This window comes from Siniperca chuatsi, linkage group LG10 (assembly GCF_020085105.1).
Source record: "Siniperca chuatsi isolate FFG_IHB_CAS linkage group LG10, ASM2008510v1, whole genome shotgun sequence".
NCBI classification, from domain to species: Eukaryota; Metazoa; Chordata; class Actinopteri; order Centrarchiformes; family Sinipercidae; genus Siniperca; species Siniperca chuatsi.
The window spans coordinates 18,871,809-18,893,340 of NC_058051.1; the positions used below are offsets into that span (position 1 = coordinate 18,871,809).

A 21,532-nucleotide genomic window follows, 5' to 3' on the forward strand; every position below is an offset into this window, starting at 1 on the left:
GCCTAGCAATATTGGGGCGCAACAAGCTGCTCTGCTTTTTTTTTGTTTTTGTTTGTTTGTTTTTTTGTTTTTTTAAAATTGTAGGTTTCAACAAAAAGGCAGTGTGGTCCACCTTGCGTTTTGCAACTTGCAAAAAGCGTTCTGTCTGACTGGGGCCTTTCTCTGTCTCTTCTCAGGGACTGCCACCACCTGGGCATCCAGAACAACTTTGACCATCGCCGCTTTATGATGTTTGCTAGGGTGTGTGAGGTGGACGGGCGGAAGCAAATCTGCACTAGAGACAAGGTGCTGACCTTGTTACTTCTGGTTTTTGATCAGCTTTTAAAACAGCAATCCGTTTAGATGATTAGTTGTGACTAAACTATAGACAATACTCTCAACAGGAGGAGGACAATATGTATGAGATGTTCCACACAAGGATGTGTCTCCACAGAAGAGCCTACCAGCACAAAGTGAACACGATCATAGAGACCATGTGAGTGCAAACCCTTCCCATGCTTGGTCTCCTGTCTGATGTAGCTTATTTCATTTGCTTCATGATTCCCTCTCTTGTATGGTATGCAGCTAAATGTTCTTAAAAGTGATAATATGTTGGGTATGATCATCCAGGATCACAGAGGCCTTTTTAAAAGCAGACAAGCACATCCAGATAAAAGGCTCAGAAGGGAAGATGTTCACTCTCTCCACAGCCATAGATGACATGGAGGCCTACACCAAGCTGACAGGTCTGTAGATACCAATGTGTGCTGTTCACTCATGTTTGAAGAACATTAAGACACAGGGAGGAGTGGGCAGGATACACCAAGCACCTGTATCTGTGCCATCTTTAACAAATACTACATGCTCGTCTTTTAAAACATGCTGAATTGTCCAAACATGTTCTGTCAGACTGCTGTCAGTATTATCATACTTGTTTCCTTTGGTTTTTATTTGACTTTAAGGATTTTGAGTGCTAAAGGCTCAGTTACTTACCTGAATCAGAAGTACTTTATTGATCCCCTCGAGGAAACTCTTTTGTTACAGCAGCTCTCTATCACATCAGTGCACACAGGAATAGAAGTACTAAGCCAAAAATATAATACACTATAATAAAGGTCAGATAAATTAAGTACCAAGTGAGTATAAAAATAAAATAAGTGTGAAGTACAAAGTGGGTTTACCGGTTGATGATGATACGGTATAAAGTAATAGTGCATGAATTGTTAAGTGTAGCTTATTAAGATTATGAGACAGAGGATATTGCACAGCAGTAATAGATGACTAAATATCAATAAATTAAACGTCCACAAGGAGATCAACTATTGAGGTCCAGCAGTTAACGTAACAGTCATCACACTGCGGCAGAAAGCACTCTCGGTCATTCCAGAAGTAGTGGCTCTCAATTTCACCATTATACACCAGTAAGCTCAGTATTTAAAACAGGTGACAGTGCATAGGTTAAAATAAGCAACGGTCCTTATGCTGAATTGCAGGTGATGTGTTAAGACAATAAGTTAAAACAATAGTTATGCAGCTGTGTGGTGGGTGTAACCTAATGGGTGTAATTTTCCTAATCTTCCTGGGTCTTTACACTGCAGTGGAAAGGCACACAGCAATGGGCTGAAGGAACTTTTTAGTTCCTTGAAAAGTAGTTACTGAGGATAAAAGTTCATGGTACTTTTGGTGGAAAAGCAGCTTTAGTTACAATAACTAGCAAGCTAATATACATATGGATGAATCGTGTTTCTGACCATTAGCAAGATAAAGATTGTCTTTATGGGCTCATTCACACTGCTCTAAAATATTAGAATCTTTCCTATGTTTCATGTAGAATAATAATAAACTTTATAGAGCACTTATCAAAACAAAGTGCTTCACAGAGAAATAAAATATCACAATGAAGGCATGGAAACAAAGAAACAGCATTGTTCTTGTGTTGCAGTGTAGATATCGTTAGTCCTTAAAGGTGGGGTATGTGATTTTAATCCAATACACGTCTTTTTGTCAAATTCAGCCAGGATCTCCATGCTAGCTGTCCGTTCAGTGTGCGCACTGAAAATAATTCTGGTGTTTGTACACAGCCCTGGCTCTGTAAATGGGAAATAAACAAAGTGGCTCAGTTCGAGCCACACAACACTATTCCAGCCATGATTTGTGTGTCAGGTAATGTTAAGTGACTTGCACACAGACATTCAGCTTACTTTCTAGTTTACCAAGAGATGCTATTGTTGTGATGTTTGCTATAGTAGCAGGAGAGTTGTGAGTATCGCTGTGTGGAGCTGGTTTGCTGGCTCTGTGAAACCCTCTGGTCCTCTCTGGCTGTTAGCTTCGCAGCAGCAACTGTAGCGACGATTTGCTAATCCACAACCTAGCTAACGTTAGTTATATTACTTGCTGTGTCGTTGTTCGTGTAAACCACATCAAATCCAATAAAGAGCAGGACAGAGCTGTCAACATTACCCTAAACTTGGATACAGTAGCAACTAGAAACAGTCAGGTAACTAACTGTAAGTAGTTAGTTAGCAGGACAAGCTAATGATTGCAGGAATGTTAGAGCAGATAAACACACTATTTAATCCATTCCTTAAACTTTTGCTCTTGTTTTTGGTTTTCTATAGGCTAAACAAAGACACAGCCCTCCAAACTCTAGATGCCAAGTATTAGTCTTTCAAAATCCCCATGCACATCGCTTCTGCATGAAGAGAAGTCCAAAAATTGCTAAGCTATGATTGGACACTTGCTGTTTGGTGGAGGGGTTTGGCAAATGGTCAGCTGAGAGTAGAAGCAACTTGCTGAAGTTGCAAAGGCGTCCGTTTTTGATCATGCACATGTTAAATAATACTCAATCCTAAGACAGTGTAGTCCCTCATTCGTCCAGGAGTGTTCTATCGTAGAAAAGGTTTCAGTCGTAGTCATCTGTGAAAACAGTGTCCAGATGACTACGACTGAAACCTTTTCTACAATACTCAATCCTGTAAATTACAAAGTTGTAATAAGATGCGTGTGTGTATGTCAGATTATGCCAGATTTTATTACACATTTAAATCAAATTTATTTTGTAAACCTTATTTTATATTTAAGAACAAATTAATAAAATAGAAGTAATTTTATCACATATTTATATTGCCTGCTTATGCCTCTCAGTTTAGGGTGTCAATTATTTGTTTGTGAAACACTATGAATGATTATGTGGACTTGTCTTTGGTTTGTTATAACTCACCTATCTTCCACTCTGTTTGTCCTGTAGATCAAGTGTTTGAACAAATCCTCAACTCTTCCTCCAGCGAGCTGCAGGAGGCGAGGGAGATTCTAAGCAAAATCGTCTCTCGAAACTTCCCCAAGTTTCTGGGCGAAATTGAGAAACCCACCCACAAGGTGTGCACCAAGGTCTTTGTGCCTGTATTGTATTGCATTACATACATACAGCTATTTAATTTATATATAAAATTTTAAAAAAGCTGGATGTTATGCTCCTGTGTGGTGGTGGATAAAACAAGTGCATATTGCTTGTTTCTTTTGTCTCTATCATTTTAAATTGCCTATATGGCTATTGTGCCTGGCTTTCACTTTGACTACACCAAATTCCAGAGGATATGATAGCAGTAGGGTTGCCAACCGTCCCGTAAAATATGGAATTGTCCTGTAATTGGAAACTAAGACGTGTTCCGTATTGAACTGATACGAGACGCGCTTTTGTTTGTCAATATTTCTGAGAACCAATTCAGGGTAAGTCTATGGGGGAGAAATATTACAGGTTAGACGATTTGTATGAGATAGAAGGATGTGGATCATATGTAGATCATTCACTGTCCCTCAGGTTGTGGCATGTTATATATTGGGCAGCAAGATATGCCCTGTCCCTGTTTTCCTATGAGTATTTCATTTTGAGAGGTCATTTAGCTTAATTGTTTCTTATTTCATTGAATGTTTTCGAATGTCGTTTCCCTTCTGTCTGTACCTTTACAATAAATTGCTTTTTTGTTGACGATTAGCATTGTTTTGTTGGCAGTCAACCCTGCTGAATTTACCTTAAGACCCTTTTGATTTATAAAACATCTAAAATAAGCAACTTCACTATGTGTGTGCCTTCGTACATCAACAGGAAACGAAACTGTAGGATTCATGAATGAAGTTTGGTGAGTAAGCAGAAAACACTGCAGAACCGTTTACAATCACCACTAATTAATGTGACTGGGCTACAGACACTCGGCTCCCTTTTGACGATTTGTTTTGTCAGGCAATGGAACGAGTATGAAACAGTGATTTAATCACGGCTCATGAACACTACACAGCTTTGGCGAGGTTGGTGGTTCAACCCCCGGCACCTCCTGTCCACATTTCTCAGTGTCCTTGAGCAAGACACTGAACCCCAAGTTGTTCCTGATGGGCAGGCCAGCTCTGCTGCCATGAATGGGTGAATAGTAAAGTGCTTTGTCCATTAAGGTAGAAAAGTGTAATTTAAGTGCAGTTCATTTACATGTTAACATGTAATGTTCATGTTATTCCCAAGCTGCAGTGCTGATAAAATCATTTTATGATCACAACTTCGTCTGACAAAATCAACTTGAATACTGTTTAACAACACCTGTGCTGTGTGACAACTAAATTTAAATGTAACTGCTTAATGAAGACATACTCTTACTGTGTGTCAAGATGGAATAAATCTCAAATCTCTTGTCCCTCTCACTTCTCAGTGTTTCCCCTTCCTGGATTGGAAAGAACAATTGGCTCGAGCCCTCCCTCCGAGGAGTGACAGCCTGACACCAGAAGACTTTGAAGTTCAGGTGAGTTTTTAGTCGAATTACTTTGATCTTGTGTTTTTGTTTTTGTTTTCATGTGGTTTTTCTCCGTTGTGGCATAATTTACTTGTGAATATAAAAACAGGCTTCTCTTTCACCATTCTCTTTTAGGGCATTACTATTGACTGTGGAAAGAAAGACAAGAACCCCATCGACTACATATGTTTCTACAGCAAGTATAACCCTGAGAAAGCATTCAAGATGAAGGTCAGAACTGAAGCAATGACAACAAAAGTTTTAATCTTAGTATTTCTTTGCATGAGGTGTTTGTTAATTGTGTTTATTTCTTCTTAAGGCTGCCTCTGTTATGTTATTATTCTCAAATTTATGCTGCTGTCATTCTTGTCAGGTGTCCAAGTTTCGGCCAACGCGCTTTTCTGAGCACTCGATCAGGTTTTACTGTAAGAAGACTGACGACAGCATTCTGAAGGCTGACATGAAGAGTTTTGACACGTGGTGCGAAAGCAAAGAACTTTCCAAACTATCAGGTAATGTTTAGATCTAGGCTGTTGAATATAGGACAAGTAGAGCCCTGTTCAATATTATACATCTTTAGTTTAGTTTGATCATTTTCAATCAGCTTTTATAAAGACTCCTTTCTCCATCTGCAGCTGTCTGTCACATTTTAACCTGAATCACTCCTTAATACCATGTTGGTACCAAAAGCATACCAGTATGTTCTTCTGTTGTGAACAATCAATCATGGTTACTTAAAATGTCATTGTCTGAAACTGAATATGTCTACAGCATGTTTCAGGGCACTGTTTTATTCACCTATCGGTCACATTTATGCTTCTTTGTGTGTTCTCTGTGTATCCCTTATGACCGGGGCAAGCTGTAAGGCACTACCAACATGTGTAATGGGGTCTGTCATTCAAAAGTGAACATTTAATTTGTGGTTTAGGGATTTCAGATATTTTGTGGTGTTTGGTTTTGATGTTAATCACGTCAATTAATGTGGAAATCTGAGATATGACTTTGAGCGATGTTTGGTTAGAGGTTGTTTTGGTGGTTGTTGTAGTTCTAACTTGGTTCTTTCATTGTATCTTTCCTCACATATAGGATTTAATCATTATTTATCACTGCTGATTTGTTTTTAAATGTCTCTTAGTGGTGGCATCTTATCTATATGAGAGAGATATAGAACTCTACGTTTTTAAAACTGGATCTTGTGACGCACTTTGTATTGCATCTATCAATATGAAATAATTTGTAAGAAATCATTAGGTACTACTATGATTACATTATATATTACTATTTCTCACTGTACTCGTCATACTATAAAGCTGAACTTGCTTATTGCTCTCTTTAATGTAACCATCTATATGAATGTGGTTAAGACAAACTTTGGGTATTGTTGTTTTTTGCTCATTGTGTGAAAATTAATTATATTCTGATATGTAATGTAAAGGGAAACCTACCAAAGGTTATTAGAACCTTTCAACTTTATTCCTATTGAGACGGGTTGATAGCAGATTGTGCCTGCTCTATTTGAAATAAAGCTCTTTTCTCTTTGTTCTGTGTTCTCGTGCAGTTAAACTCATCCAGCACCAGAGGAAATCATACACTTAATCATACATGTTTTTCAGCTGTGGCCCAGGAATGGAGACACGGCTCAACTATACATTAAATTTTCATAATGGAATGCCCAGTATTTAATGTACCAATTGTCTACAGCAGGTGATATGGAACCCCGAAAGTCACAAAATATTTTTCTAATCTTGTGTGCACAAGATAATATATTCATGATATTGGTAATATCCTAACAAAGTGAGAACAAGAGTAGCCATATTTGCTGTGAAAAAAGCAAATATTTTTAACCTATATTTGAGACCTGAACTGAAGCATTTCATTCCAAAATTGCTGTATTTACTAAATATTTCAACAATGGTTGTGTTGTCAAAGAAAAACCACTTGTAAATAAATAATGCAACTCAGCATTATTAGCTACACATTGTTAAAATGTGTATGGTAGCCAAGCATGGCCTTAAGGATTTGAATCTTAAAGGCAATATGTTGAAATTGAAATACCACTGAAGTCATAACATTGAAAAATTCTTTAAGAACAATCTCTATGAACCGATATGGTTTGAAATCCCCTTTTCTTAACATTTCTAGTAGGTGTTTCAAGTTGTGCAATTTCAATAACTTGATTTAAAATATTTTACTGGGTTCACAACTACAGACAATATTAAAGTGCCCAATAAAAAAGAAACCGTCTCCAAGTTGCTCAAATTCAAATGGATCTGAAAATTTAAGTCAAGTCAAAAAATCACGAGATGATCCGTGTCACAGTATATATGCAGAATCACCCTGGTGCAATGCAGACACACACATGCACACTCTTCAACCTCCATCTATAAATAATAAAACATCTGTTCATAAACACCCTATTAGAGCTGCAATGATTAGCCAAACCATAAGTAACTTTTACAATTTGCTTTAAACGCTTTCACTTATCCTTCATTTTTATTTGATAATACACTTGTACTTCATTCACTTCGTCATTCTTTTTCTCCATATTGTAATGCTACCTCTGCTACATCTCTGTATATGATGCTTATTACTGCATAGGGTTGGGCAATATGACAATATGTACTGTGAGAAAGACATAAATCTGTCTGCCGTACACCATGAAAACTTTAATGGTAGTAATAGACCATCAGTGCTTTATGGTAATGTTGGATTTACAGGATTTTTGCCTTCATTTGTCAGGTAATTAATTCACCACATTAGCATCTGGTTATTTTATCTATAAACAATTTCTCTATCAAGTTTGTAGAAAACGTATATCATAAAGATTGTATCCATATTGCCCACCCCTACTATTGCATTGACTTCATCTTGTTCTTTCTGATGTTTCTTCCTTTTAAAGACATTTTTGTTTCTATTGTATCATTTGTTTGTTTGTTTGGAGTTTGGGTGCAGTATGTAGCTGTTATTGGGCAATAGCCTAGAACATTAACTTGACTTGAACTGCCAGTCTGTTGGAGCAAGTTTCATTATACCGGGATATATGAGTTTCACTTCAATACATGGACAACTACAATGCTGTACCAGGTTAACACTGTCCATTTATCTGTAATTCCCTGCCCTGTAGCCTACACAATTGATGTCTAGTGCCATATGTGCTGGGTGTGAGAGTGGAGGCTACATGTGCACGCTTACCGTCCGATTTACCGGAGAGAATAGTTCGCGTCCTGTCAAGTGCTCCTGACCACGTTTGTTTAAATTATCTAAGCATACTTTAATTGCAAAACGCATATAGGAATAAACAGTTTTAAAATCGCCGGCATTGCATGTCCTACACTGTCCGTCACTGAATGTCATCCGAGCCTCTGGCCTCATTCGCTCCACTATATTTGGCTCCACCCTCCGCGCGCCAGCCAGCCCATGTCCTTTATATTTGTTCTGGGAATCTGGGCAGTTTACATCCTCACTTGGTATATATTGTATAAACTGGCTGATTCCAGTATTTTCAGACTAAAATTTGACTACTTCTTGGGGGAGGGGCGACTCATGACATCAGTATTTCCTTGCTAAGAAATGTATGCTACAGCGCTGGTTTAATTCAGCAAGCAAAGAAGTTTCGAGCAAGAGTTCAAAAGACTTTTATTTTGAAGGCAGTAACCGGAAATGTTCTTTGTGTTCCAGTTTAGCTTGACGCACCCGGCGTAGACACAAAACCCGGGTATTTTTCACCGCCCGAGTGTCTTCGGTGCAGAGCTATCCGATCAGCTGTTGCAGTCGACGTGGGAAACATTACCGGCTGTAGTTTTGCGGGTCTCTACGTCTCTGACTGACCCAAATTACCGCCTGTTTGTCAGATCAATATGGAGAACCGAAAACGACCGTTTGAGGCAGTTTTGACGCCTAATGACGGCTTCAAAACGCCGGAGAAGAGAGTGTCAGTGGTCCGGCTGCCGGACTCGGACTACATGAGATGGGGAGTGGGCGAAACGTGTCGGTACCTGCGAAGCGAAGGTCTTGGAGAATGGGAAGATACATTTAGAGGTTGGTTTTCAGGTTTGCTATCTTTAAATAGACCGTTTTTCATCTCATTGTTGGTCTAAATACAGTAAGCTGCTTATGATCCCCGCCACCCTCTCTGCACAGCACAGTCACTAGGCAGAGGCGCATGTTCAGTGGCTGCCTGCTGTCTCATTCCTGCTCAGCAGACACACTGAGGTAGTCTGTTGTCCCCCCTTTTGCTTTCCAGCTCTTCCCAGCGGTGACGGGGTGAAATTGAATGCTCACCTGCACTCATCATTTGGCTGCTGAGCTGTCAGTTACTGGCTAGGTCAGCTTTATGCGCAATTGTCTATCTAGCTAGCTGTCTGTCTATCATTGCCGCTAACCTGCTGTCCCTGTTTGTGTATTGTGACATATAAACCATCATAAAAACAATTATGTATGCTCTGTTATCCAGCCCAAAAAATCACAGGTGTCGGGCTGCGGTATCTAAAGGATGCAGATCTGGAGAAGATTGGCATAAAGTAAGTATGTTCTCCTGTCAAACTGAGTTGTGGGATTTTTAAAAATTGCCTAGGGCACTGTGGGTAGGAGGAAATGTGACCAAAGCCACCAACAATAGTGTCAAATAAGGGCAAGCCCACATGACCCTCTTAACTGGGTTACTTTAATGTTTCACTCCTCACTTTTCTGTCTCTTCACTTCTGATCCTCCATTTTTCAATTTTTATTCTGTCCAGGTACCTTGGTGACCGGCTGCAGATCCTACACAGCCTCAGGAAGCTGTGGCAGATAGAAGCAGAGCCAAATAAGGTATCACGATGCTCCACTTGCAAGGCTATAGAGATAAGAGAGACATAATAGAATAAAGAAGAGGAGCTTGTAGGATAAACAGCAAGGACGTGGGAAAAGATGCCAGGGTCAGTGCATGAAACACAGATGATCGTTCTTTTTTTGTTCTCAGCCCCCAGCTACAAAAAAAGACAAATAAAGGTTACAAGCTGGGGGGATTGTTAAAGGGGAAGACTGTGGTGTGAAATGAAGTTCCTAGATCCCCAAAGGTGAATTTTATGTGGCTTTCAGAGACGCCTTAGCAAGGTGGAAGCTTTACTTAAGTGTTTCCAGTTTCATCCGGCTCTTTACACTGGCTGCCTGTTTGTTTGGGCCCGTAGCTATCCAAGAGTCAATGCTAAAGACCAAGAGGTGACCCAGCCTTTCTGTCAGGGCCCTGAGACTCTGGAACAATCTGCACGAGGAGATCTGCATCTGCTCATCATTATTTTATCATGTAACCAACTCTTATTTTAGTTCGCTCTTCTCCCTTCTTTTTTATCCAATTGTTTACATTGTTGTTTCTAACTGCCTTGTCGTAAGGCTGTCTTGTTTTATTCGGCATTTTGTTTTTGGCTATAAAGACCTTAAGTTTATGATTATATGTATATATGTTTCTATTCTGGTGTCTTAGATAAAGACAGAGACTAGGTATATCGGCACTCTTCTGTTTTGATTATGAATGGTCAAGTAGGTCTCTTTTGTGTTTTCAAAACTGTTTGTTGTCCTGTCTTCTGCCAGGTGTTTAATGATCCCATCCACGGGCATGTGGAGTTGCACCCTCTTCTCATCAAAATCATCGACACCCCTCAGTTCCAGAGACTACGAAACCTCAAGCAGCTTGGGGGGGCCTACTTTGTTTTTCCTGGAGCATCCCACAACCGCTTTGAACACTCGATTGGGTATGTCCTCAGTTAGATAACCATACTAAGTATAATAAAAGGTGGCTCACTAACATAAAACATTCCCTCTAGGGAATGATTTAGTCTACACTGTATTTTATAACGCTATAGTAGCACAAGGGCGACTGCCCTAAGTACAATGTGTTGATGAGAAATATGGCAATATTTTCTACAAGGATTGATGTGGCAGAAAATTAAGTGGATGCATGTAGGTGAACGGCTGTGATCTATCAAACGACCATGTTAATGGTCGAACAGCAGATGTGGAATGACCTTTCGTTCCATTCAGTTGATGCTGATGTTAATTGTAATCTTCCCATTCCCAAAGATTGATTGATATATGTTGTAGGGCAAATTCCACACAAAATCTTTCCCTAAATTTCAGAGGTTTGTTTTTTTTTTTTTTTTTTTTTTTTTTTGGTAGAAGAAGAAACAAGGTCAATAGTGTCTGAAACTCATGGAAATTGTATTCCCAAATGTAACATAAAGTGTAAGTCTTATTTATCTGCACATAATTATGTATTTGTCTCATTTGTGGTATTTTCATTGTATATCTTGTGTGGAATGAGTTATTTTGCTGTGTGCCGGTACAGGGTGGGTTACTTAGCAGGACGGCTTGTACAGTCTCTGAATGAGAGGCAGCCAGAACTCCTCATCTCTCGCAGAGACATCCTTTGTGTGCAGATCGCTGGGCTCTGCCACGACCTGGGTGAGTGGCACACAGGTCCTTACACATTTCAGGATTTTAGCCTCTTTTAGTCACTGGGTTTGGGCATGAGTGAGAATGGAAATGAAACTGTGTTTATTATCCTATATATAGATAGGATAGGAATGGAACACAAGTAGCTTAGTGCAAAGTTCAAACACAACAAATCCATAACTTTTTTATGTACACACCACCCTTTCCAGGACATGGGCCATTTTCCCATATGTTTGATGGGATGTTCATCCCCAAAGCACGTCCGGGAATTTCCTGGAAGGTAAGAAACAGTGATTTATATTTCTCTTGTCCTTTGCCATATGCTGTAAGTGTTAAAAAAAAAAAAAAAAAAAAAAGCGGTGAGCCAAAATAAGAAATACTTTTTATGGATTAGTTCTTGTACTAGTTGATTATCTTAATCCACTTTTTCTCAGCGGGGAAAAGGCAGTCTCCTCTAGTCTTCTGACTGCTTAATTTCCTCTGGCCAACAAAATCCAGGTGTTGTTGGCATGTCCTGTTGTGCTGAGGTTTCAAACTGCTGTTATGATTCATCAAAAAACTACTTGGAAATCAAGGATGTGCAAATAATCACCTTTTGATTCACAACTACAACATACTAGCCCAGACATGCACATCAACTGAACAGAGAATAATTGTTTCAAAGGGCATCTCAGTCCAGTTTGTTTGGCCACACATCTCAAAGTTAACTGTTTGCTTTGACAAGAGCATTACTCCTCCATTCCAGAGCTCTTAAAATAAATTAGTGACTTAATTAGTAGCAAGATATTTTCAAAAAGACAGACAATACTGTATGTGGTGTTTGGGGAGAAAAGTGGGAACAACCAGAAATGTCAGACCCATAATAACTACTGTCCAGAAAAGTCTTTGGGCTGGCTGTTTTTGTAAAGTAACTGGAAAAGGCCTTGAGCTCTGTCTTAGTCACCCACTGTGCAGATTCTTACAGTGCTTTTATCTACTATATAATGTAGTCCACCGCAACCTAAATACATTCTTTGCATCAAAATCATCTGGGAGTCCAGTAGATTTTAAGTTGTTAGTATGCTGGAAAGATTTACCTGTCAGACATAAATCCTCTCATCACATTACTCTCCAATAGGTGATGTAGTCGTCAAAATACCTACCAACTAAACTCCCATCCTTGTAAATGTATTTATAGCTATAAAGTTCTTTCCTGCTCTACCAGATTGTGTGAAGTTACAGCAATAAACAGCATCCTATTTTACAGAGGCTTTATTTATTTTATAATCACTGTAAACCAAGGCTGCTGTATAAAGCACTTAACATCACTTGACTTGTAAGCATGACAGCTGAGGGCACTGTTCAGAATAAGTATAACTGATATGAACTATTAAGCACACAGTCATTATCTAAGTTATGACCACAGACCTGCAGTCCGGCAAACACGAGAGATAAGACAAGTATTCACACATGTGTCCCGTCATGTTTTAGCAAAGAAACTCGCTCTAATTGAATAATGAGTCACCGTGCTTTCATTTTGAGATTGTGACCATTCACATTCCCATATTAATATAATGAGTCTGTTTCTGTTGCAGCATGAGACTGCCTCTCTAGCCATGTTTGACTACCTGGTGAATGACAATGGCCTGAAGCCAGTGATGGAGCAGCACGGCCTGGTACTGCCCGAGGACCTGGACTTTATTAAGGAACAGATTGCTGGTCCACTGGACACTACTGCAGCTCAAGGCCAGAAGGTATCTGCCAGCTCTGCCTTTGTGAAAGTCCGTGGCATCATTGCTACAACAGCTCTGATTTGTATATAAAGTAACTTATTACACTATCCATAAGATTTTTATTCCAACTTTCCTTGGACTCTCACACATTCTGCACTTTTTAAACCCTGTACATACAGTTTACAGTTTTAATTTGATCTGTATAAACAAAACTGCTTTATGTGTTGGTTTCTCAAACGAAGCATTCACGCTGACAGTGGAAGCACTGATGTTTGGGTTGTTCATGGCTGACAGATGATGGCAGTCTGTGTGAATGTGTAAGTTATTCTGTCTCCAAACACCAGCCTGAAATTAATTATAAAAATAACATTAACATACCGATTCTGTCCTTATGATTATATATCTGACTCCATGATTTCTTGCACATGAATCAGAAGAAATACAGTAAAAATCAGAAATACGCAATACTGTAAAAGTGGAATGTTGACCAGGAAACACGAGAGTACCAAGTTAGCAAGAGATATGTGGGATGGCGGCTCACCATTGGCCCTGTGTAGGCAGACAGCCCTGTATTTTGCGGTCTCTGGTAGGTTCTATGCAATCGAAACATGTAGAGATTTATTAAAGTGAAATTGATTTCATGGAGCAGAGGCTTTTCTTTTCCATTTGTTTTCCAAAGTCTCCGTTTCTTTGAGCAGCCGATAACAGCACAACCCAGAAAAGACGTTTAACATCATCAGCCATCTGTTAAAACTAGACTAAATTTCGTTGAAAAGTTGTTTGGATTATAACCTTTATTTTAATGGTATTCGATTTCCAATATGTGAACGGTTCTACAGGATTCTCTTGGACAAACTTCTTGGCAATTGAGGTTTAAAGAGAAATCCTTCAGGTACATCATAGTGTTATACACGGGTTTACAAGTGAGGCACCGTAGTAATGGTGGCTTGTTAGCGTCTGCCTAGAACCTGGATTCGTATATCGACACTTTACTGTACATTCTTGTCCATTTTTTGTTTTTATAGACTTGTATGTGTATATTTTCCTACCTACTTGCTTGTACGTAATAGTTATGAGTTTATGTTTTGCTGACCTTGTTTTAGCTGCATGTCTGAGTATCTTCCTGTACATTTGTTCTTGGCACTGTGTAAAAACACTGAGAGCCGCTGGAAACCAGAGTCAAATTCCTTGTATGCTTAAGCTGATTCTGATGTTGCTATTGTCTGTCATCTCTGCAGTGGCCATATAAAGGCCGTCCAGAAGACAAGTCCTTCCTCTACGAAATTGTGGCCAACAAAAGAAATGGCATTGATGTGGACAAGTGGGACTACTTTGCCAGGTGGGGTTTATTGATCTGTTAGTTTGATTAATAATAATTTCCCAAATCATATATTGAATCTTCATATTTTTCTTTTTAGTTTAATTACCTATCTTTCCACATATTTCTTCAATCTGTCTTATCTCAGGGACTGCTACCACCTGGGCATCCAGAACAACTTTGACTATCACCGCTTCCTAAAGTTTGCCAGGGTGTGTGAGGTGGACGGGCAGAAGCACATCTGCACTAGAGACAAGGTGCTGACCTTGTTACGTCTGCTTTTTGATCAGCTTTCCATGTATCTGATAAGTTGTGACTAAAATACAGGTAATTCTTTTAACAGGAGGTGGGCAATCTGTATGACATGTTCCACACAAGGAACTGTCTCCACAGAAGAGCCTACCAGCACAAAGTGGGCAACATCATAGAGACTATGTGAGTAGCTCATCGCACTGATGTAGCTCATTTCATTTGCTTCATGATTCCCTCTCTTGTATGGTATGCAGCTAAATGTTCTCAAAAGTGATAATATGTTGGGTATGATCAACCAGGATCACAGAGGCCTTTTTAAAAGCAGACAAGCACATCCAGATAAAAGGCTCCGAAGGGAAGGTGTTCACTCTCTCCACAGCCATAGATGACATGGAGGCCTACACCAAGCTGACAGGTCTGTAGATACCACTGTGTGCTGTTCGCTCATGTTTTAAACACTAAGACACAGGGAGGAGATGGGCGATATACACAGAATGTCACGCATCTCTTCTCCAGTACACCATGCATCTCTCCCTCATCAGGGTGGTGTCTGGGGTTGTTTCCTGTTATATACACTCAGTGACCACTTTAATAGGAACACCCATCCAACACAACAGCTCAGCCATACATTCTACCTTTACACAGATAATAATAATCAGTTTTGATTGACAATGTCAGAGAGGTATTGAACTGATATATATATATATATATATATATATATATATATATATATATATATATATATATATATATATATATATATATATATATATATATATATATATATATATATATATATATATATATATATTATATATATATATATATATATATATATATATATTATATATATATATATATATATATATATATATATATATATATATATATATATATATATATATATATATATATATATATATATATATTTTATATATATATATATATATATATATTTTATATATATATATATATATATATATATATATTATATATATATATATATATATATATATATATATATATATATATATATATATATATATATATATATATATATATATATATATATATATATATATATATATATATATATATATATATATATATATATATATATATATTTATATATATATATATATATATATATATATTTTATATATATATATATATATATTTTATATATATATATATATATATATATATATATATATATATATATATATATATATATATATATATATATATATATATATATATATATATATATATATATATATATATATATATATATATATATATATATATATATATATATATATATATATATATATATATATATATATATATATATATATATATATATATATATATATATATATATATATATATATATATATATATATATATATATATATATATATATATATATATATATATATATATATATATATATATATATATATATATATATATATATATATATATATATATATATATATATATATATATATATATATATATATATATATATATATATATATATATATATATATATATATATATATATATATATATATATATATATATATTATATATATATATATATATATATATATATATATATATATATATATATATATATATATATATATATATATATATATATTATATATAATATATATATATTATATATATATATATATATATATATATATATAATATATATATATATATATATATATATATATATATATATATATATATATATATATATATATATATATATATATATATAATATATATATATATATATATATTACATATTATATATATATATATATATATTAGAGGTGTTTCAAATGTTTTGCTCACCCCATTTACAAACATGAGGGGAGAAAAAAATATTAGAAACACATTTCAAAATAATGCAGTCTAGTACATCACCACCACTGTATAGGTGTACCTAATAAAGTGGCCAGGGAATGTACAGTCCATTGATTGAGTGGGTCTATGTCTTATAGATTACCATAGATGCTAAGGGTAATTATTTTAACAGAATGCTTTAGTGATTTTTGGTGTCTTTGGTTTGCTTTACATGACCTGCCCCCAACTAATTTTCTATTTGTCCTTTAGATCATATGTTTGAACAAATACTCAACTCCCCATCCCCAGAGCTGGCTGAGGCAAGGAAGATTCTACACAACATCATCTGTCGACGCCTCTATAAGTGTCTGGGCCAAACCCAGGCAGACAAAACCATGATTGTAACTCAGGTGTGTGTCTGTGTCTTTGTATGGCTTTATTGGAATACACATCTGCTTGTATTAGTTGATCAGTTGAAAATATTTACTTTAGGAGCTAGTTGTTCTTTTGTGCTGTTTGTTTTCGTTGTGTGATTTGTTAACTGGTCTTGCAATGTATTCTAAGATGCTTTTGAGCTGTCATGTCAGACTGCAGCTAACAATAATTTTCATTATCTGTTATATTATCATATCTATGATCTATTTTTTTTATCAATCTATTAATTGTCAAGTCTAAAACAATGTCAGAATATGACATTTAAAAATGCAGTTTTACAAATCTTGAAATGTCTTCAAATTGCTTGTTTTGTCTGATCAAAACTCAATCATATTCAACTCATGATGATACAAAACCGAGAGAAGCATCATATCCTCACCTTTGAGAAGCTGGAACCAGCAAGTTTGGCATTTTTGCTTAATAATTAATTTTAACGATAAATCAATTATCAAAATTGACAATTCATTTTAATGTTGTTTATGTTTTGATGAAGCTAAGGAGCTTCCTTGTAAATTAAATGAAACTTGTTTGTGTTTACAAAAATACAGGAGATTTTCATTTCGATTCTGGAAAATAGATTGTAAAGATTAGATTTGAACTAAGAAATTGCTAATTTTGTTGAATATAATTTACATATCATTCTACATTGCCTGCATGCATGTGTCTGGATTTCAAGTACACAACACAAAATATTTATATGAAGTTATGATACCACTGTGATAAAAATCCAAGGGTCAAATGTCATGTAATGTCTCTGCTAATATAAAATAAGTAACATCTGTTGACTCCTCCACTTCTTGCTCTTTCTCCTCTGTAAGGACACAATTCACTGCTGGGAAGCACATTTGGCTCGATCCATCCCTCAGACTGGCGCCCAGGATGTCAGTCTGCAGCCAGAGGACTTTGTAGTTAGTGTGAGTTTTTAATCTAATTACTTTGAATCTAATACACTCAATTAAAATTTTTATTTTCAATTTTCTGTGTTGTTATTATTAATTTTAGCTCCATTGTAAGCTAATGCCTTCCCCTTTCTTGTAGGTAATATTGATGGACTACGGGATGAAGGAAAAGAACCCCATCAACAATGTGCACTTTTATTGCAAGGATGACCTAACCACAGCCATCCAGATTCGCAAGAACCAGGTCAGTACTGGAAAAAAAGACCACAGAATTGAAATGTTAATCTTTCTTTGCATGAGCTACTCACACATTTAAATTGCGGTGGGGTCCTTACATGCCTTCTTAATACAAAGAAGCTGTTTGTCACTGCCTCTGTCTCAAATGTATGGCTCAAAATAAACTCTGTGCTGCTGACATTCTTGTCAGGTGTCTAAACTTCTTCCAGACCAGTTTGCTGAGCAGCTGATCAGGGTCTACTGCAAGAAAACAGATGACAAGAGTCTGGAGGCAGCCAAGAAGCACTTTGTCCAGTGGTGCATGGACATGAACTTCTCAAAGCCTCAGGTAATATTTATCTGCTAAAATGTAAAGAATTGTACAATTAAATGCAGTGACAAAGTTGGTTGTTGATCATGGGGTAGGTACTTTGCCTCCATTCCAAACTGGAAGGACTTTTTACAATGTACAAACAAATAGAATAGTAAATGTTGAGCACGAGTAGCACTTTGGAGCAATGTAATGAGCAGGTCCCTGTATTGTTTGTATATTATGTCCTGTCAGATGCACTCAAAGATGCACATGTAGCATGATATGATACACATTTCTGCAGACTGTAGAGGGCAGTAACAGTTGGTGGTTGTAAGCTGATTTAAACAAAACACTGGAAATTTGCCTTGTAGATGTTTTATGTGGCATACAATTCAGCATGTTTTGTTAGGCCTTAACAATATACAAAATGGAGAGAAAAAACTATACAAAGTACAAATCTGCCACTAAAAGTAATGCTGCAGTTTGTCAGCATTTTGTACCAAATGACAATGGAGAGCCAAAAATATTGTAATTAAGGTGTGGGAGTTGAAGGAAGGAAGTCGCAGGCTGAGATGTAAATACTTCAAATTTACATTCCCATCTCTGAATCAGTCTTCTGCAAACCGCTGCTGGGATGAGCTTATTGTTGTAGCTGCTGCCCAAGTAGCATGAATGACAACAAGTCTACACAACCAATAATTAATTTGTTCAGGAAAACTTTGAAATAAAAAGAGGCAGTGTGTGGTGGAGAACCTGGAAGAAATAAGTAGAAAGGTGGAAATGTACTGCAGTGTAGTGCCCTGCATGAGTAATGATGACTTCGTTTTTTGCTGTGTACACGCTACACTGCTCTTCTTAATACTGATGACTGTTGTTTTTATTCACACACAGGATGGAGACATAATAGCACCTGAGCTGACTCCTCTGAAAGCCAGCTGGTCGAACAACAACGAACGCGAGGATGGTGAAGGTGGCAACTCCAGAGAAGTAAACTGTGCTATTGTAAATGGACACAAGAAAGCTAAAACTAAGCTTTTTTAAGAGGAGGAGGAAGAGAGCTGATTACCCTCTGTTACACATTTGGTAGATGAGACAGTGTTGAGTGAAAATTATTATGTTTTTCTATGAGGTGAGTGTGTTGGGGAGCACAGAAAAGATTTAAATCATTCATTCTATTTGAAACAGATTTTAAACCAAAAAAGAAATGATTTCAATAAAGAGGATTCATGAATGCGTATTCAGGGCCTGTACTCAGGGTTTTTACTGACCGAGATCACTCTTCAATATTATACACACACTTTTGTTTTAGTTTTATCATTTTTAATCAGGGTTTTATTTTAGACTCCACTTTCTATTTGGAGCTGCAAGTGTCACATTTATAAGTTGAATTATTGTTTTATACCATGTGCTATGCAATAGCTTACTATTGTGTTTGCATTATGAAAAATAAATCATGGTCAGTTAAAATGTTTTACTCTGAACATGTGCACAGTATATTTATACAGCTGATGTGTTTCAGGATATTTTATTCAGCTTTTAAATGAAGTATATCAAATCTGCCGTCAAAAGTTACTCTGTGTGAACAAACGTTTACAACATTTAAAGTGAGCATTTGTTTTTACTTGTGGAATTATTTGGACATTTTGATTTGATCTTACTTTTGAATGTATGTATTTTGCAGAGGTGTTATCTGGTTGAGTGTGTTATGTAGTGCTTTATTTATTGTTCTTACAGTAAGTAGCTCAGCTTGACCACTGTTTTTTCCCACCTTATAGATCTGTGCAACATTTTAAATGCTATTTTGGATACCATTTAAAATGTTTCCTCTTACCAAAATGTCATGCACCCTCATCAAACTTGCCTCATAACTGGTTGTTTTGTTTTGCTGATTGTGTACAAAATAATACTATTTTTGAAAGAATATAAAGGAGGTCTTGTAAGTTATAAATGGTTTTCCTATTGAAAGGGGTTGAAAACAGTTTGAAAATAAAACTCTTTCTCTCAGGTGTGTCCTCCTGTAATTCAACATGTTGACCACCAGATCATGCACTCAGTTTAGATTAGAGATAGATGTTCCAGGAAAGGTTTTGTTAAGTGGGAAGTTGGATCTTGTCTAATAGCACTTTTGTGTTCTGACATCCAAATTTACAGTTGTTGCTTTGTTTTTCCCCACATACATCAAAGCCATAGAGGCATTCAAGTACATAAATAACCCCACTAGTCACACAGGTCCCTTTACCATAAAGGATTGACCTGTATGAGGATGCCTGAATTCCTTGGGTTGCAATATACAAAACATGAATAGAAGAGAGAAATATATCTAAATATGCATGTTGGATCATAAGGAAACAGGCATGTTTCCTCATAGCTTTATAAAATCCTATACCTTCACAATCAAAACAAATTAGCACAAAACATCGAACAGGCAAGATATTAACTATTAGGTGCACTAGAATACAACAAAACTGTTTTGAACCAAGAGTACACTTAAGTAAGGGGATATACATGATGTAAAAACTATTAAAATGTTAAAGGATAGGTTCACATTTTTCAAGTCTGACTTAAAACAATACTCAGGTGTCCATATGAACATCGAAACAGTTTTTTCTTGCTGTAATCCTTCCTCTTTATACCGGCCATTAAAAGATCCCTTGTTAATGTGCATTCACTGTGGGGGACTAAATCCACAGTCATCTCTCTCTGGTGCAAAAATATATTCCAAAGTTTATCTGAGACTTCAGCAGTCTGATTTAGACAAATCATGTGGATATCTTCCAAAATAAGTCTTTTTGATTTGTCTAACTCGGACTACTGTAGCCCTATGTTAACTTCCGATAGATTTTGGAATATATTTTTGCACAAAACAAGACTGTGGATTTTCTCCCCCATCACTTACATTGGAAGAGAACTATGTGGGCATCTTTTCATGGCTAGTAAAAACAAGAGGAATTATTACAGCAAGCAGAACCATGTTTCTATGTTCATATGGGCACCTGTCTATTATTTTAAGACAAACTTGAAAAATTGTGAACCTATGTGGGGTAAGGCAGCAAATGCACAGTCTCCCTTGATTTTAGGCTACGCTCTGGGGACATCCAGTAGACGTTTGTTATCAAACCTAAGGGGACTGTAAGTTGTTATATGACATAATTCATGAGGGGATTCCTCATGCAATGCCTGATAGTATTGTTAAGTTTATATTTAATTCTAAACACCACTGGCAGCCTGGCACTTAGCTACGTGTAAGAATTACAGTACTCTGGATATGAAGACAAGAGTGATGATTGAGTATCAGATTGTTTTATTCACCTGTTTGTTGGAGTAGGATGGTCAAGGGTT

At 36.5% G+C, this 21,532-nt stretch overlaps 2 protein-coding genes across 2 annotated transcripts in view; both read left to right on the forward strand.

The window, feature by feature from the left end:
* The window catches only part of LOC122882805, a 37,202-nt gene extending 28,649 nt beyond the window's left edge, over nt 1–8,553 (forward strand). The window contains exons 35-42 of the mRNA XM_044210594.1: nt 177–285; nt 384–475; nt 610–725; nt 3,227–3,354; nt 4,674–4,763; nt 4,890–4,985; nt 5,128–5,266; nt 8,433–8,553. Coding sequence (XP_044066529.1) covers nt 177–285; nt 384–475; nt 610–725; nt 3,227–3,354; nt 4,674–4,763; nt 4,890–4,985; nt 5,128–5,266; nt 8,433–8,437 — 775 coding nt within the window. The 3' untranslated portion in view covers nt 8,438–8,553. The remainder of the gene's footprint in view (nt 1–176; nt 286–383; nt 476–609; nt 726–3,226; nt 3,355–4,673; nt 4,764–4,889; nt 4,986–5,127; nt 5,267–8,432) is intronic.
* A 51-nt stretch (nt 8,554–8,604) lies between these two features.
* On the forward strand, nt 8,605–20,197 carry samhd1 (SAM domain and HD domain 1). The gene is made up of 16 exons (XM_044210618.1): nt 8,605–8,792; nt 9,208–9,274; nt 9,490–9,562; nt 10,322–10,482; nt 11,076–11,191; nt 11,392–11,462; nt 12,757–12,915; nt 14,133–14,233; nt 14,361–14,469; nt 14,556–14,647; nt 14,764–14,879; nt 16,601–16,740; nt 17,584–17,679; nt 17,804–17,908; nt 18,092–18,229; nt 19,085–20,197. The coding sequence occupies exons 1-16, from the start codon at nt 8,612–8,614 to the stop codon at nt 19,232–19,234; spliced, it is 1,875 nt and encodes a 624-aa protein (XP_044066553.1). The 5' UTR covers nt 8,605–8,611; the 3' UTR covers nt 19,235–20,197.
* The last annotated feature ends 1,335 nt before the right edge of the window (nt 20,198–21,532 follow it).